At 38.3% G+C, this 19,493-nt stretch overlaps 1 protein-coding gene and 1 long non-coding RNA gene across 2 annotated transcripts in view; one reads left to right on the forward strand and one right to left on the reverse strand.

Moving 5' to 3' along the window:
* Nucleotides 1-18,787, reverse strand: part of gas7a (growth arrest-specific 7a) — an 85,784-nt gene extending 66,997 nt beyond the window's left edge. Inside the window, exons 1-2 of the mRNA XM_065263160.2 lie at nucleotides 18,680-18,787; nucleotides 10,004-10,124 (exon numbers count right to left, since the gene is read on the reverse strand). Of these exons, the coding sequence (XP_065119232.1) occupies nucleotides 10,004-10,124; nucleotides 18,680-18,682 (124 nt within the window). The 5' untranslated portion in view covers nucleotides 18,683-18,787. The remainder of the gene's footprint in view (nucleotides 1-10,003; nucleotides 10,125-18,679) is intronic.
* Nucleotides 152-3,349, forward strand: LOC135744814 (uncharacterized). The gene is made up of 4 exons (XR_010530862.2): nucleotides 152-767; nucleotides 1,425-1,492; nucleotides 2,400-2,516; nucleotides 3,205-3,349. It is a non-coding gene; the product is annotated as an uncharacterized lncRNA (long non-coding RNA).
* Nucleotides 18,788-19,493: the final 706 nt, after the last annotated feature.

Raw genomic sequence — 19,493 nt, forward strand, 5'->3', positions numbered from 1 at the left:
TTTTATTATGTTATTATTGGCGGAGGCGCGTAAGGCGCGTGTCCGTATACCGAATGCTTTGATCACGTGATTATTCAAACCAGGAGACGCGCAATCTGCATTAACCGCTGTTCTCCTCAGACGAGTGTTTCGGTGGTATTATGAGGTAAGTTTCTTTACATTCGTGGTTACTTTACTGAAATTAGTTCACAGTGATGTTTATTCAGTTGTCAGTATATTTCGATATGTCTAATATAATAAACCTTGATGTTGACCGTTGGTTCGTGTCGTTCGAGCGCTGAGTGGGGTGAGCTGAGCTCGGCGCAGCTGTGAGCTAATGGAGATCTTTTATTTGTCTTTATATCTTCTATAAAAATGTGTTATGCTTGTTCTTAAAAGTATTTAACATAGTTAAGTTAATTATAACGCAAGTTTTCTCCAAGTATTGCAATGTGGGCTTAGTTCAGCTCCCGCCTAGATTGACTGAGCTCGTGAGCTTACGTTAGTGGAGATCTTTTAACTTATTTGTTTTTTTATATATCTTTTATAAAAATGTGTTGTGCTTGTTGTTAAATGTATTTGACATTGTTTAGTTAATTATAACGCAGGTATTGCAATATGGGATTTGTTCAACAGGTCCCTCTTATGAAAAACAACGTTATCGTTTTACAGTAAACTTAAACGAGCTAAAGGCCATTCTGAATTAATAACTGTCGTATATTTATGGTTACTTCTTTCAGATCCCTTTCTTGGTGTGTCTTGATGTTTTATATTGGCTAAAGACAAGAGTAAGTATTGGTTTATATTTGCACAGCCACCAGAACCAAACACAAGTCAAGTGCTCAAAAGTGAAATAGCATGTTGGTCTTTATAATGCAATGGATAAATGAAATCGCAATAACTAATGAAATAGTCAGACCTCACTTTGACTTGATGTACAGTTTGAGCGAAGTCAGAACACAGCTCATTCACACAAATCAAATCACTTTCAAACTTAAAGGGATAGTGCACCCAAAAATAAACATTATGTTATCATTTACTCAGACTCATGTTGTTCAAAACCTGTATGAGTTTCTTTACTCCATTGAACACAAAAGTAGATAATTTGATAAATGATGAAGCGCACAGTAGATTGTACCCATTGACTTCTATAGTAGGAATAAATACTATGGAAGTCAATGGGTACAGTCTACTGTGTGCTTACCATCATTTATCAAAATATCTTTTTTGTGTTCAACAAAATAAAGAAACTCAAACAGGCTTTGAGGCTGTGTAAATGATAACAAAATGTTTATTTTTGGGTAAACTATCCCTTTAAGTTTGAAAGTAGGAGTACATTTCATGTATTCTCAGCACTCTACTAAAATGGCATTTTGAGAAGCTTGATAAATATGGACGCAGGTGTCTAACTTGATATTAACTTTAGTTTTTACCTTTCCTAACAGTATGTCTGCAAATGCTGGTTCCATGTCACATTGCTTATTCGAGACTAGATCTACAAATAACACTGCAGGTGAGTCGTCATCATCATGAGAAAACATCATGCTCACTGCGATGTTTAATAGCGGGTTGCGAGGTGCATACCACCACTAACTGTATTGGAAACCCCATATAGTGTATATGTGCCCTCATACAGTAGGTGGCAACCCGCTATTAAACATTAGATGAATAAGAAGGTAATGTGAATGCGCGTATTGCTCTGGGGATAGTGTTGTATTATGGCACTTTTCCATTGCATAGTACTCCACGGTTTAGTTTAGTTTGGGTGGGGTCATCTCACTTTGGCGTGGTTAGCTTTTCCATCGAGTTTAGTAACACTTCGGAGTGGGAGGGATTATAGGCGTCTCGTTATATTTGCGCTGCCTACTGCTGTGACATCATACAAGTGAGAGTGTCGCTGTACATTCCCATACATTTATTTATTTTTCAGTCCACCACAAAATTAAAATTGGCCACCACAAATAGATGTTTGCACATCGCGATTATCACTACCTATGTCTCACATGACAGTTTCTGTATAAACACCTGACCCGTGGCTTCAGTCGAATGCGCTGCGCTGAGCCTCATTGAAGTTGCATTTAAGCATATATAATGCTGACGTGCTCGTGTTTTCGTGTCACGTTTGGTATCAGCTCGGGTTGCTTGGAACCCCAACCGAGGTGGTACGAAAAAAGTATCGCGTACTACGCACTGCACCCAGTGGAAAAGCTCCCAAAAGTAAGCTGACCCGACCCAAACTAAACCAAACCGTGGGGTACTATGCAATGGAAAAGTGCCATTTGAGGTTAAAAAAATTATATAAATACTGTTCGGTTATTCACACAAACCAATTGTTTTATTTCTTAGTATATTAATGTGTTGTCATAAGCCACATGGTTTAATTTGGATTTGTCTGTGCATGTTTTTTTTTTCTATATTAGATTTTGTTACCATCAACTTGCATTATACAACTGACAGACTGAAATGGTTGGACTCAAAAATCTACATTTGTGTTCCACTGGAGAAACAAAGTCACCTACATCTTGGATGGCCTGGGGGTAAGCTGATAAACATAAAAAAAATTTTTTAAGATGAACTATAGCTTTAACTTCGAGCTAGAGTTATTTAAGTAAATGTCCAGGGATCAGGGAACATTTTCTGACTTTTAACCCCAAAAAAGTGCATTCATCCTTCACAGAGGTAATCCACACGGCTCCAATAGGTTAATAAAGGTCTTCTGGGGTAATGGTTGTGATTGTGTAAGAAATATATTTTAAACTTTATAAACTGTATTAACTAGCTTCCGGTAACGGCACCATCTTGGACTCACATGATTCACACGAGTTTTAAAGTAGTGAGCACTCGTTGACATGGGTATGTTGTGCAGTTACTCTTGAGTCCAAGATGGCATCATTACCGGAATCACTTAGGGTGTACTCACTTTTGCACTCACGAAGGAATATATTTTGAGTTATGTTTGTAAACAAACCGTTCATGAGCCCCACTCACTTCCATAGTAGGAAACAAGAATACTATGGAAGTGAATGGGGCTCATGAACGGTTTGTCTACAAACATTTCTCAAAATATATTCCTTCATGTTCATCGGAACAAAAATATTTAATCAGGTTTGTAACAACATGAGCGTGAGTAAATGATGAGAGACACACTATTACTGCCACGTGTAGTGTTAAATTTACTTTTAGCACACTGCTTACAAAGTTTTTTTTTTTATGTTTATCTTTCAGACTACCTGACCTGTTCCTGTTAAGAGCTAGTCACTCTTTGTGGAATGTTCCTGGCCCATTTTTCCCAAGTTTTTACAAAAGTTTTTTCAATGACCTCAAAATTGATGTGTAAAAATTATAATAAACTTGAATTTGTTTAAATATGTCTATAGACTGGGTTATTTTTGCACAAACCTATTTGGTAATTTTATGGTTCCTCATCTTATCTTTGCCATTCTATTATTTAATTACAAAGCAGCAATTTAGAATACGGTAATTAAACAGTAGGATTACAGTATGCAGCTGGAAACCCTGCTGCCAGTATTTTACCGTAAATTTAAAGAACAACCGTAATTTAGAATACGGTAATGAAACCATAGGATTACGGTACACAGCTAAAACAGGCTTGCGGTATTTTACTATTAATTTACAGAACAGCCGTAATTTAGAATACGGTAATGAAACCGTAAAATTACGGTTCACTGCTGGAACCCCAGCTGCCAGTACTTTACCGTAAAATTACGGCGGAATTTTTTACAGTGTAGCTATTGAAAGAGTGGATATTTTTCTCCTTCAATCCAAGTGTTTGCCACGGATTGAAGATTGTAAACAGTTTATTTAATTTTAATTAACAGTTGAGTAACTTTTGGCCCTGGGTTAGATGTTGATTAACACTAAACCAGTCTAAAAATCAGTCCAGTTTCCCCAGCTGTAACCCATTGGCTGTTAAAGTCTTTTTTTTCTTATAATAAACTGACATGTTGATAACACATTCAGTTTATGTGTTTATGAGTACACTTTAAGAATGCTCTTAGTTACATGAATATCTATACTGTATGCATCTGTGAGTGTGGTGGTGCTTATGGGCTAGGACGAGTGAGCATAAGGGTGAGAGGGAAAAATCACAGTATACTCACTACAAAAATCTAGACTACACCACTGAACGGAGGTATGGCAAGAATCAGCAGTGAAGCAACCTACCCATTACACAAAAAATGCACACGGCCGCGCCGGTCTCAGTGTGTCTGCATCTATGAAAAAAATGTGCACCACCTGCATGCAGCGAGCACGCGCGCAGCCTGCACGACATCCAATCACTGCAGTCCCACGTTGGTTTGGATGTTGGGACCGTACCAGTACAGCTCAGCAGTGGTGTAGTCTACTAGGAATTGTAAAGGATTTCCGTATACCCGCTAAAAATAGCGTGAGGATGCGTAACAGCATGGTTTTGTGACATTTCAAACTTTTAGTAATAGTGAAGCACTGACCATTAGCATGCTACACTTGCTACTTTAGCGGGTTGAAATGCATATACATATTAGGCTATATATTTGGTGTGTTTGACTTTCTGCCGAACTGCGCGATCCGATCGGCATATGAAATCACTATAGCGGCGCGAAAGTGACGGGGGAGCAGAGTGGTGTGGCGCTACAAAACCCACAGGCGAGTGACAGCAAAGTACCGCGAGAGCGATTCAAAGCGGATTTATCCACGTGATAACTGGAATCGCTCTCGCGGTACTTTGACATCACCAAGAGATCTATACCACTGCAGCTAAGTCACTACATTGACATGGCAGAAGGACAGAATGCCATTTTGTTCTGGGCACTCTTCCTTCACTCTTTCAAGTAGCCTTGGCAGTGCCTGCTTCTAGTGCTACAGTGGAGCGAGTTTTCAGCCATGGTGGCATCATGGCCAATTTGATCTTTTGAAAATGCAATGCAGTATAGGGGCCTCCCTCCACCTGTCCACAGCATGCATTTTATTTCTGTTGTAAGAGGACTTGACATGACTCGAAACTAAAATGGTAGGACTTTGGACTCGACTTGAGACTTGTTGGCTTTGACTTTTGACTCGACTTGGGACTTGCCTCATCTTTGACATGACTTGACTCGGGACTCGAGGGCAAAGACTTACTTGTGACTTGCATAACAATGACTTTGTCCCACCTCTGCTTATAGCTAGACGTCACATGCCGATTGGTCTGCGCTGCGCAGCAAGAAGCCACACGAGCGCTGAGCGTTGAGTCAAATTATAAGACGAGCGTAAGAAAATGACAGAGGTCTGGTCAGGGAATTAACCCAACACAAAAGTGAAAATGATAGCAATGACTCTTTAGATAAGATCTATAGACATGCACATCAGTGTTTTATTTGTCTGGAGAAAAGGACAATTTGATATCCAAAATAGTGTCCAACATAATACTTACTCTATCAATATACTCAAATAAGTAGGGCCTACATGCACTGCTATCAAACGTGATGTGTTTTTGGTGTTGTAATCTGGAACTTGGTGTATATCAAATGTGTTTGTTAAATGTCTCCACATGGAAACGGAATGCCCTCCCCCCGCACAGTCCTGCAATGAGAACCAGAAAAACCGGTTTCTAACCATTTTATTTACATGTGAATAGTGAGAGCACCCCCTCAGGAGCTGTAGCAGGGTTTTTGCGGGGTCTTTATAAGCTTAAGCCAGGACTTAGTTTAAATAGGAAATATAACTAGTTTTAACAAACATGCCTTACTAAAAACATTATTTGTCTGCATTTTGAGGCAAAAAAGGGCATGGCCGCCCGGACCTCGGTAATTTTCTGACGCGTGTCTTATTTGACTCAATGCTCAGCGCTCGTTTGACGACTTGCGGCGCCACGCAGCCCGATCGGACGGCATGTGACGTCTTAGCACCGCGAGACAGTAGGCCTACAGTATGCTTTTGAATAGATCTCGCGGTAGTGGGATGTCACAGGCCAACGGGTTTGCGCTGCGCCCCATTAAGTAAGATAAAGTGAAAATTATTCCTAGATGACCAATAAAATCATACCAGGCAGACAGCAAAGGAGGAAGGATACCTCAGTTAGTGGAAGTAATAGGTTAAATTGGGCCGGAGCGCACCGGAGCGCAGCTCCGCCTCCTCGGGTCCACAACACACCTTGCCGGAGCTCCGGTCCGTCTCCTTCAGCAACAGGGTTTGACGCAAAGCGAATAATAACGTTTTCATTCATAAAGTCACGTTTTCTTTGCATGCCTGATAAAATATCATAATTCTTGCAAGTTATTTTGGCAAAAACAAAATTTTATTAAATTCAAGGTTATTTTGGGCTAAACATGGTTTGTTCGTAGTCGGTCTATTTATGAGCTAAATAGTGGCTATATGTACGACGGTGCATAAAACACTTTAAAGAAATTAAACAAACCTTGTAATCGCTGTTAACTTTGCTTACAATGACATACCATACATCTCACAAGTTATTTTGGCAAAAACCACATGTAATTAAATTAATGGTTATTTCTGGGCTAAACGTGGGTTATTCGTAGTCGGTCTATTTGTAAGCTAAATAGTGGCTAGTACAGACGGTGTATAAAACACTTTAAAGAAATGAAACAAAATACCTTAATCGCTTTGAACTTTGTTTACATGATTAAATATCATACATCTCACAAATCATTTTGGCAAAACAACATGTAATTAAATTAATGGTTATTTCTGGGCTAAACGTGGGTTATTCGTAGTCGGTCTATTTGTAAGCTAAATAGTGGCTAAGTACAGACGGTGCATAAAACACTTTAAAGAAATGAAACAAAATACCTTAATTGCTTTGAACTTTGTTTACATTATTAAATATCATACATCTCACAAATAATTTTGGCAAAACAACATGTAATTAAATTCATGGTTATTTCTGGGCTAAACGTGGTTTATTCGTAGTCGGTCTATTTATGAGCTAAATTATGACTACGTACAGACGATGCATAAAACACTTTAAAGAAATGAAAAGAAATACCTTGTAATCGCTGTTAACTTTGCTTACATGATAAAATAGCATCCATCTCACAAATTATTTTGTCAAAAACCACATGTAACCAAATTAAAGTTTAATTGGGCTAGAAGTGGGCTAGGCACAGCCCGGCTATATCGGGTCTATACTGAAACGAGACGTTGAAATGACGGCTATTGCTTGCTGGGTATAGACTATTGTACTTAATTCCTGAATCCCATTCATTCAGATAGCCTATGGATTTTTTTCCATTCGGCGGAATAAAATAATTAAATTAAGACGAGCTGAATATCATACACTGTTAAGACTGGACAAAACCGTTAGTTTTGTAGGTGTTCAGCTTGGGAGTTATAGGTTTAACCAAAAATGGGAATAATAATACAACAGAATATTTTGAATTGGGGCAAGCAGAACATGAATTCACAAATCACAAAAAATGTAAAATTAGATAAATTAGTTAATGATATTGCGCAAATGCTCTCGGTCTCTTCAAGGTCTACGCGAATTAGAGGTTTGTTATAAGACTCCGTTATACATCACGTCTCTTCTAATTGCACAGAAAAAATGAATCAAATGATGCGCATTTAAGTCGTACATATTTACATATTTTATTTGATGTATACGCCTTAATAATATAAGTATTTAATTTACAGATTATTTTAATCAATATATTTGATAAGGTCAGAATTATATATTTAAGTTTTTGAAACTGTAATAATTGCTTTCTTCAAATTAATATTATTTGCATTTAACATCAACTTAAAAAAATGTACGTTTTACGCCTAACTTGAACTATGATGTACTTACTATTTTTACATTGATATTATTTGAGTAAATGTAGGCAAAAAAATAAATTAATAATAAGTAGAACAAATGTTAATTTAAAAAAATCCCATATAGCCAACAGGTTTTAATCAGCAACAGAGAAACTGCGCCTTTTGCCGATGAAAAACACCTCAGAAACTCCTCGAATTTATGAATTATTACACTCACAATATGATTTAATTTACTTACTACAAAAATATAACTCATTATACAAATTTATTCAACACCATTGCACACTTTATATCGAGTTTCATACCATGTAAAGGAAAACATGATAATATAAAAAGTACAGTAATGCAGAAAAGCGCATTACAACCATGTCCAAGCTATTAAAAACGTTCAGATGCAAAAATGAACTAAATGTACAATTAGATAAACTAGTTAATGATATTGCGCAAATGCTCTCGGTCTCTTCAAGGTCTACGCGAATAGAGGTTTGTTATAAGACTCAGTTATACATCACGTCTCTTCTAATTGCACAGAAAAAATGAATCAAGTGATCCGCATTTTAGTCGGATTTTTATGGAGAATAGGCTATGTGACCGTTTAACCCACGTGGACCGAACAAGAAAACGTATGCTTTCATGGAGTCCGTGTATGACATCTCTTTTATTTAGTTTTACATATTTTATTTATATGCATTTAATAATACCGTAAGATCACAATGTATACACTGTAAAAAATGATTCAGTGGCTTTGTAAATGTAGGCTATCTAAAATAAATGATTAAAGTAACTTAATAAAATCTTTTAATGTCAGTTATGTGTTTTTTTTAGTTAGACAAACCAAAATTAATGACTAGAAATAGATATTTTGTTTAAAATGTACATATTTTATTTGATGTATACGCCTTAATAATATAAGTATTTAATTTACAGATTATTTTAATCAATATATTTGATAATTTCAGAATTATATATTTAAGTTTTTAAACCTGTAATAATTGCTTTCTTCAAATTAATATTATTTGTATTTAACAACAACTTAAAAAAATGTACGTTTTACGCCTAACTTGAACTATGATTTACTTACTATTTTTACATTGATATTATTTGAGTAAATGTAGGCAAATAAATAAAATAATAAGTAGAACAAATGTTAATTTTAAAAAATCGCATATAGCCAACGGGTTTTAATCAGCAACAGAGAAACTGCGCCTTTTGCCGATGACAAACACCTCAGAAACTCCTCGAATTGAATATTTACACTTACAACATGATTTTATTTACTTACTACAAAATATAACACATTATAGAAATTTATTCAACATCATTTCACACTTTATATCGAGTTTCATACCATGTAAAGGAAAACATGATAATATAAAAAGTACAATAATGCGGAAAAGCGCATTACAACCATGTTCCAGCTATTAAAAACGTTCAGATGCAAAGATAAACTAAATGTACAATTAGATAAACTAGTTAATGATATTGCGCAAATGCTCTCGGTTTCTTCAAAGGTCTTTGCGAATTATTTTGTTATAAGACTCCGTTATCATCACGTCTCTTCTACTGTAAGTGTACACAAAAAAAATAAGACGAATGATCCGCGTTTAAGTCAGATTTTTATGAAGAATATTTGACTGTTTATGTAACTGGCAAAAGAAAACTTCGCCAACCAAATGTTTGTCAAAAAGCTTGCATGTGACATCAAAGTACTGCCAATGCACCAAGAATCCCTGTCATGTTACTTCGATATCATATAGTATGCTTAAAGCATAAAGTCGAGCACACATTGTCGTCAGTATGCCCTACTGTACTTGAAACACGACTGCCCTCTACAGGTTTTTTATTTCCTGCGTCCCCCACCGAATCACCCTTCTGCGGGATCTCGCAGAATTTCGGAAGTGCTCGCGGCATTCTGCTTTCAGAGACGCGCATTTTTAAAGGCCACATCTGTAAGGCTAGAACACCCTGAATGAATCCTAACTCACTTTTAATAAAAGCATCTGGCAAATAAAAAATATCACTGCCAATACAGCAATTCCAGACAGTGAGTGAATCCTTTGCAGTACGTTAAAAAAAGAGTAAAATTGAACAAGCTGATATATAACATATGTCTTTTAAAAAAGACTGACTTTTGGCTTGCACACTAGTCTGTCAGCATTGCTCAAGTCATTCTGTCATGATGCTTTTTTAAACACAGACTGCTCATACTGCAGGAAGTCAAACCGCTATTATTAAGTTTACTGACGCGTACAGAAGAGATCAGATCTACCATTAGTACTGGTGTTGACATAGTATTTCCTTCCCTCAGGTGACCTGTAGCTTTTCCAGCCTACAGGAAGACAAACACTCTTTACTTCGACTGGAACAGAGCAGGAGACCACCGACTGCTGCTGTGGAAACAAACAAAACAAACAACAGATACATGCAAAGACTTGATTTGACTAAATAAACATTATTAGAACAATATCTAAAAATATAAAGGCCAACGTTTTTTTATAACTTTTGCCATTTAGCCCTAATCATAAACATATCTCAGAAAATGTATAATTGAAAATGAATTGTTATTTTTATGGTTACGGTACTTTCAAACACATACATTTTTAAATAAGACTGGTTTTATTATATCCATAAAACATAACATTGGGAATCATCATCTCTCTCTCTCTCTTTCTCTCTCTCTCCCTCGCTCTATCAAGGCTTGCTTTCATGCTGCTTTCAAAAGATCATGTTTTTGTGATACTCTTATGTCATACGCCAAACAATCTGCGCAGTGCTGTATGCAGAAGTACTTGTACAGTAGCACTGCAATATGTTGTTGCTTTCTATCAAGTCACACTGTGGGCTTAAATAGGTTAAACAACTTCACCACATCAATCATCAACATGATTTGTGAGTCCTGTCAGATTGATTCCTATTGACATTGAAGGTGAAGACTTGTACTCCCATCACTCCTCAATCTATCACAGGGTCATCAACCTATGCTGTTGTTAAGCGAACTCTAGTGACAAAAACATAACATATTATGCCTTTAACAGAGAGCATTCAGGACACAGAAAGTATTTGCAGTCGCTTTTGTTATTATAAGCAAGACTGTCACTGGGGTCCCTCAGGGATCAGTGCTTAGTCCACTCCTTTTTATCTAACATCCTTTGGACCTATATCATACAGGCACATGGCTTCTCCTAGCACTGCTATGCTGATGACACTCAGATCTTATTCTCATTTTACCCAGATGATTCCACTTTAGCAGCACATATTACATCCTGCTTATAAGACATCTCGGCTTGGATGAAGAAACACAATCTCCAGTAGAACCTCGCTAAAATGGTGCTGCTTGTATTTATGACACAACCCACGCTACAGCAAAACACATTCATACAACCTGGCAACACAACTATTTCTTCTTCCAAAACTGCCAGAAACCTTGGTGTGGTCTTTGATGACAATCCTTCTATTATAACATTGAATAAAATACCTTACAGAGCACGCTGCAAAACTTCTGATCCAGGCCCTTGTAATCTCTAGGCTGGACAACTGCAAAGGGCTCATGTAACGCTGCTTTTCTTCTCTCTCCATAGGCTACCGTTTGAAGCATGTGTCAGGTATAAGATACTATTTCTCACTTACATAACTTTTACTGAGACTGCAACGGCAAACTTTCACACTTTCATATGGTGCTTTTTTATTGCATAATACTGGGGTCAGGTCAGTTCACTTCACTTTGGCTCGATTAGCTTTTCCATCGAGTTTAGTAACACTTCAGAGTTGGAGGGATTATAGGCGTGTCGTTACCCATATATTCATTTATTTCTCAGTTCGCCACAAAATCAAAATTGACCACCACAAAGTAATGTTTGCACATCGCGTTTATCACCACCTCTGTATCACATGACACTTTTTCTACAAAAACCTGTGGCGTCAGTCGATGCGGTCCGCTAAGCCTTATTTAAGTTACAAAAATATTGTGCATGCGAACCTGCATGTCGCGAATGTGCTGCCACAAACCCCAAGCCTGGAAAACACTGGTATGGTGTTCCTGATTCTCATAACAGTCTCACCCCATGTCGTCAATATTTGACGACACTTGACCATTCGTCATTTTTTGACGAACTGGGGACTTCAATACTATTACGTCCGTTGCATTCTCTTTCCTATTTTCTTACCATTTTCGCGTCGGTTTAGGGTTAGATTACGCAAAATTAAACAGTCTACGCGAAATTAAACAGTTGTCACCTGGCGTTGGGGTTAGAGTTAGGTACGCGAAATGAAACAGTTGTCACCTGGCGTTGGGGTTAGAGTTAGGTTTGGGTAGGGATGTCATTATGTAAATCTAACCCTAAACCGACGCGGAAATGGTAAGAAAATAGGAAAGAGAATACAACGGACGTAATAGTATTGAAGTCCCCAGTTCGTCAAAAAATGACGCGAAAGGTATACCCTTTGCGTCAACATATGACGAATGGTCAAGTGTCGTCAAATATTGACGACATGGGGTGAGACTGTGTTGATTCTCAACATGAGGATGTTTTTCACTGCTAAAAGGGAGTTAACTTACATCAAAGCACAGATGACAACAGGTTTGCTCGAGACAGCCACGCACGAAGGTAAAGCTAATCTTGCGTTCACAGTTGTATGCTCGCGATTCTCTCAGACCAATCAGTGATCTACAGTGTTTTCACATCACGTTTTAGTATCAGCTCAGCTCGCTTGGAACCCCAACCGAGGTGTTACTAAAAAAAGTATTGGGTACTACGTACTGTATCCAGTGGAAAAGCCCACAAAAGTAAGCTGACCCAACCCAAATCGTGGGGTACTATGCAATGGAAAAGTGCCAATACATTCCTACAGCCCATCTAGAACCTTACATTCAGCAAATGAGCAGTGCCTTGTGTTACCTTCACAAAGTAGTGATGGAGGGAAAGGTCTCAGACTCGAGACCGGTTTCGGGACCAATTTCTGCTTTCTCAGACTTGTCTCGGACTTGTCCCTTCAAAGACTCGGTCTTGACTCGTTCTCGGACCACAGTGGGAGGAGAAGGACTCATAATTTCTGACCGAGTCCTCGAGACCAACGCATTTTTTAATGTTCAGGCAGATGATGATGCATGTGGTAGGGATTTTTTAATGACAGTAAAAGCATAGTCCATATTAAGACGTTAAGACTGCTCCTCTAGACAATTCCAAATATAGCTTAGTCTGTATGCCTAACTGTTGATTATTAACAGGGGTGATATTAAATCATGAATATGAAAACTGACATGTTTTTATGGTCTTGGTCTCAACTTGGTCTCGACTCCTAAAGGACTCGGTCTAGACTCAGACTTGCTTCCTCAAAGACTTGGTTTTGACTCGGACTCGACTGTATTTGAAAACCAACGGACTCGGTCTCGACCCTTCAAAGACTTGGTCTAGACTTGGCATAGTTTTCAAAAAAACTAAAAATAAATAAATAATAACACTAACACTTTCTTTTTCTCTCAACAGGTATTGTTTCGGAATAGTGAAAACGTTTGTCTTGGTGTAAGCACCTAGTATTGCCTCCATATGAAATATAGCTTTATTGTTTCCTTGTAAGTCGCTTTGGATAAAAGCGTCAGCTAAATGCCTAAATGTAAATGTTTATTGCAAAACTACAGTGCAGTTTGTTTGGGACTTTACCAGAAAATTGGAATGAATTAGAAATGAGGTATTCCAACAAATAAACATTTTTGTTTATCAACAACTTACAGTCCAGCCAAATATATTTTAAATAGTTAAAATTGTAATATAAATAGGAAGTCTGAGATGGAAGAGTTTCAAATAAAATCATTTGCAGAAAATATGCAAAATATTCACAAATTGTTAATTTTCCTGATCTGCGTTTATTCTGAATTTGGTCGAAAAAAGTGAAATGTGTAAATGTGCAGATCAAGCTGCAAACACCAGCTCATGGAATAAAGCAGAAATACATAAAAAGCTTTTAACCTAAACCCTATTCACACAGACCTTTGGTCCCAGAAAATACCTGTAAAATTGCCATACAAGCGTCTGTGTGAACACAAACTCGTCCCGTTAATCTTCTTTGTTCGTTGCCGGAAAGAGGACCTAGTCAGATATACGAAAAAAACCCTCTGTGTGAACAAGAAGCCTAAAGAATGGCGTAATGGGCGTGTTGTAGTGAGTCATCACAACAAAAGTTATGGTTCAGCTCCTTAAAACGAGAGATAACATGCATATAAACATTCACCACGAGAAATTTTGCAAGCTAGATTGAAGCAGTTATCAGGAAATGATAAATGAGACGTATAAACAATGACGCACGTGCCGTAGTGAGGACGCGCGTGTCATGGCATCAAGTTGGTTCAACTCTTTAAAATGAGGGATTTACAACATTCACGACGAGAAATGTCAGCAAACTGGACTGAAGCAGATTTCAGCTAAGTTAATAGCTCATTACTTACTGCGTTGAAACGGAGATCATTCAGCAGCATAAAAGAATATCGTGTCACATGCTCATTTGAGCTATTATAAACTAAAATACCCGCGCGTCATTCCAACAAGATATATCGTTCAGCCTCTCAAATTGCGGGTTTTAAATGCATATAAACAATCACGATGAGAAATGTCTGAAAACTGTATTAAAGCAGAGATCAGGGCGCTCCTCAAATATCCACTCAGAAGCTGAGATCATTCACCAGCATAGAACTGTGCGTTCACGCGCTCCTTTATAGTCTTATCATAAACAAAAAATGCACGTGAGTGGTTTCTGGAGAGAGAAATAATAAATAATTTGCAAACTTCAGAGGCTGCGTAGAAGAGAGGGCGGGACTTTCAACAGGTCACGTCTCACCATCAGATAACGGGTAATCATGTCAGTGTGAATGAACAAAAAATCAAATGGTCCCGGAAAATTCCAGGATGCGTGTCCCGTGTATTTTACAAATGTCTGTGTGAAAAGGGCTCAAATAACACAGACTTTACAGCAGCAGACAGATAAGACCACTGTGGACTGATCCTCTCTTTTGATGTGTGACATAAAAGAGATTTCACACCCACTCCATCCACCCATCATCTCTCTCTCTCTCTCTCTCTCTCTCTCTCTCTCTCTCTCTCTCTCTCTCTCTCTCTCTCTCTCTCTGTATATATATATATATATATATATATATATATTCTCTCTCTTTCTTTCTCTCTCTCTCTCTCTCTCTCTCTCTCTCTCTCTCTGTATATATATATACAGAGAGAGAGAGAGACAGAGAGAGATAAACATGTAGATGGCCCCCAAAGCAAAGGTTGACAATAAACACTCTCAGAATGAATTTGATGCGACCACTCAGCCTGATCTCACAGGATTTTGTACAGGGATGTCCCTCGGGACCGTCCGGAGCTAAGCCAGTGTACGCGCTGCGCTGGTGCGTGTGAACTGACGTGAATAGTGACGTGTTTTCATTCATAAGCCGTCTTTCCACTGCACACGACATACGGAAACGACAGTCGGAGTTCTCCCCCTAGTAGCAGTCGTAATGAAGTTTCAGTTTAATCGTATATGGGAGGGAAGCTCATTCCAGAGCAAGAGGCTTCATTCTAATATATTTACCATGGTGGAATAAATAAATGAATGCAAATGAATGAAACAATAAACAGCTATGCATATATGGCAAAGATTGCCAATATTTTTAGGAGAACATATGAAGACAAGATTAAAATAATTACATAAACAAATTAAATTAATAATGTATTTATTATCACTAATCAAAAGTTTTTTAAAAAGGATTCTCTCACGAATTTCCGTGGCATAGTCACAGAACTTTTTACTAATTTTTCCGTGGCATTCTCACGGATCTCCTCATATTTCCGTGGCCCTACCACGGACTTTCTTTTCCGTGGCATTCTCACAGATTGATTACTCAACTGTTTTGTCCTATTTTCTTACCATTAGACCTGTTCGAGTCGTGACTCACTCGGATCTTTAACCCGGATCTTTAAATTAACTCATGAGTCACGAGTCTCTAGTGTCATTAACCCGGATCAGTTGAGTCCTACTACAATTCAATGTAAAACCATAAACAGCGCCACCACACACACAAACCTCTTTCAACATTATTGATGAGACTTCGCTCGCACTACAGATCCACTCGTAACCGGCTGATCTGCGCGAGAACTGACCCGAGATTCTCACTCAGAGCCGGAAACATTGCAAACTCGAGAGACCTGCGGATCCGCGCGAGCCGCAAATTGACCCGAGATTCTCACTCAGAGCCGGAAACAATGCGGACTCGAGAGACATGCAAATCTGCTCTGACTCGAGAGTCTCTCAACTCGTAACCGGTTGATCCGTAACCGGTTGATCCGTAACCGACTGATCCGTAACCAGCTGATCCACCGGCTGATCCGTAACCGGGTGATCTGCGCGAACTGTCTCTCCGGCTCTGGGGGCCACATAAGCAGGACAGTTTTTTTCTATGTTTTCTCTATATTATTATGCTATTGTTATTAGGCTTCTTTTTTAAATGGTCGACCATACACACCAAACCTAAAACCTATGTTATTTCAGAAGTGAAAGGCTTTTGTTATGGATTTGGTTTCCGGCTCTGAGAATCTCGAGTCGCGTGGATCAGCCGGTTACAAGTGGGTCTGTACTGAGTTTCCTTGGCAATTTAGCAATACTGACTCAAATGACTCAAGTGAATCACACAACCCGGATCACTTTAGTGAGTGACTCACAATAACCCGGATCCTTAAAAGGAATCGAGTTGGCCAGGCCTACTTACCATTGTCGCTTTGGTTTAGGGTTAGATTTACATAAAATTACATCCCTACCCAAACCCAACTCTAACCCCAACGCCAGGTGACAATTGATTAAAGTTTAGAAAATATAAAAGAATACATAAAAAAAATAGTATAAACCAATACTTAAAGTGAAATATTAACGCAAACACCAAATCTAACCCTAAACCGAAGCAACAATGGTTTGAAAATAGGAAAAAACAGTTGAGTAACCAATCCGTGAGAATGCCACGGAAAAGAAAGTCTGTGGCAGGGCCACGGAAATATGAGGAGATCCGTGAGAATGCCATGGAAAAATGAGCAAAAAATTCTGTGACTATCCCACGGAACTTCGTGAGATCATGTTGGTTACTAATAAAGTTAAACAAAAAGGATTAATCATTTTTACCTCACACACAGTTTATGATTGGAATACAATGAAATACATATCTTCCGGTCGGCATATCGCATGCGGTTTAGTCGCGCAAGTTAAAAAAATTTTAACGGATCCAATGCTCAAAACGGATCCGATATTTACGCATCCGCAGATGGTCGGCACTTTACGCAGACCCTTTGCGACTCTCAATAAGAAATGAATGACTTCCGAATGACTTGCAGTGGAAAGGCGGCTATAGGCTTCAAACACTCGTGCATCCACGACAAAACTGGGTTTTTACCGCTTAAATGACGCGTCGATCGTTTTTGTCACTATGTGCTCAGTTAATCTACATCAGTATGCAGCTCCGTGTCTCACTCAGAACCTCAAGAACGCGCATTCGCGCAGGAGGATCACATTACACATTGTAGAGATGAGAGATAGAGAGAGAGAGGTAAGAATGCTGCACACATCGAAAAAACTTAATAGAAGTCTAGAAACAAAGTGATAAAGTATGTATAGCCATATCAAACATCTTATTACAATATGTTAACTAGATAACTGGATACAACTTACTGTATAGTTTAATAAAATAATGTATTTTGATTATACAAATCAATTACGACCTAACTATAGTGATTGTTTAACTAACTGCTGACCAGCTTAGGGAATCTCTATGGCTAATTTATAAGACATAGCCTATTGCTGAATCAGTATGTTGTTTTTCTTGTTAATTGAGTCTTTTTGGGTAGCCTATCTGATGCCTAGAATTAGTTAAGGAGGTAGAGTCTTATAACTTCCTTCAAAGTTAGATCAATTGTGCATAATGACATGTGCAACAAATGCATATAGGGTGTCAGACTCATAGATTTGCATAATTTAAAGTTCAGGTTTTAAAGTTTGGGTAATCTGTGGCACAGCTTTAAAGCTGAAACTTATAAAATCTATCAGAGGTCCAAAATGTCATTGAAACACACCAGTGGCTTTGCTGTCATCAGGATAAAACATGTTACCCCTCAAACCCTCCCAATAGAGCCTCCCCAAAAATCAAACCCCAATTTAACCCCTAAACATATATTCTCATTATTTTTTTAACACATCTATAGTTATGCGCTGGCACAAAGTTAGACTCTTTTGACTCCACACAGAAACAGCAATGCGTGCGGCATGACATAAGGAGCATCCTGGATCTTTTTTTTCGCTCTTCTTTATTCTTTTTTTTATGTATTATAGAAGTATCGGATCGGGACTCGGTATCGGCAGATACTCAAAATCAAATGACTCGGACTCGGGGGCAAAAAAACTGATCAGGACATCCCTAGTACATATTTTATGATTTGGCTAATTCGTATGAGTTCGTACAAAGTTATGTGTGCAAAAATATACTATTGTCATAATGAAACCCAACCCCATCACAGGGCAAAAGCAAATCATACAAAAATGTACAAATGTGGTGGTATGAATTCATTTGAATTAGCCACCTCATAAATATGTACGAATTGCCATAAGAAAGTGTTGGATCACCTTAATGAAAAAGCTAGAATCTATTTGCATATTGGTAATTCTTGGGGCCAATATTTTAGGTGGACCAACATACAGTAGACATGCAAAACCATGCAAAGCTGGTGAACCAGCATAGTCTTTCTGATTGACTAAGGAAGTCTTGCTGGTTAAACAAGATAAGAAGGTTAACGCCAAACCAGCATGCCACAATGTGGTAGAAACATCAAAAACAACAAATACAGGATTGAATTAATTGCTTTTAAAAAATGCATATAAATACAAGTCTACAGGAATACACAAAGCTGCTGAAATTCTCAAATCTTACCATATCACTTCCCAACAAATGTGCCTTTTAGTGAAGTCTGGTTAAATACACTCTCGTGTGCATCCAAGGGCAGAGTGTCCCAGGAGAGTCAGCCAAGCTTCTCACACATATGGATCTTCTCACTCCTTCATGCATAAAATGAACCAGTCCAGGGTCAATGCAAAAAAACGCTGGAAAGAATGAACTTGAATGACTGTCACTCAACTCATCTTTTTCCATGTCTCGCTCTGGTTTCTGGGCTTGGAAGATTTCTAAAAGCTTTTGTTTTGGACTTCCAGATGTAGGAGACCTAAGGGTCTGCTGCCATAATCCTTCAGTTCTCTACGGGCCGAGACGTCGCACAATGCTTGATACTGTGTGGTTGAAGCAATGGCACTCTCTTGAGCAACAAGGCCTGTTTTGTGCCGTCAAACTCTCCATTTTTAATAAATCAAATTGACCCTTGTGTGTCATGCATGCTGCCCATACAGTCCCTCATTTCCTCCAGTAATGATACGTTTTAAGACAGTGGTAAAACTGCTCTTGCAACTGACAAGAGTGCTAAAACAAAGAGGACAAAATTCTGTCCTGATGCTCCATTCTATAGTTTCTCTGTGCAAACTCAAGCTGGCAGGATCTTGACATGAACTTGATGTGGCAGACGTTTTAGGAAATGAATACAACGACTGTTTGAAAGCACACAGAGCAGTCTGCTCTTGCAGTACAGAGCAGTTTAATGCTTTTAGAGGCTGTTAAACTGGTGCTATAAAACATTTACGATCATACAAAGAATTATGGACAGATTAAATTGAATGGACATCAATAAGCTAAATTC

This window comes from Paramisgurnus dabryanus, chromosome 3, assembly GCF_030506205.2.
Source record: "Paramisgurnus dabryanus chromosome 3, PD_genome_1.1, whole genome shotgun sequence".
NCBI classification, from domain to species: domain Eukaryota; kingdom Metazoa; phylum Chordata; class Actinopteri; order Cypriniformes; family Cobitidae; genus Paramisgurnus; species Paramisgurnus dabryanus.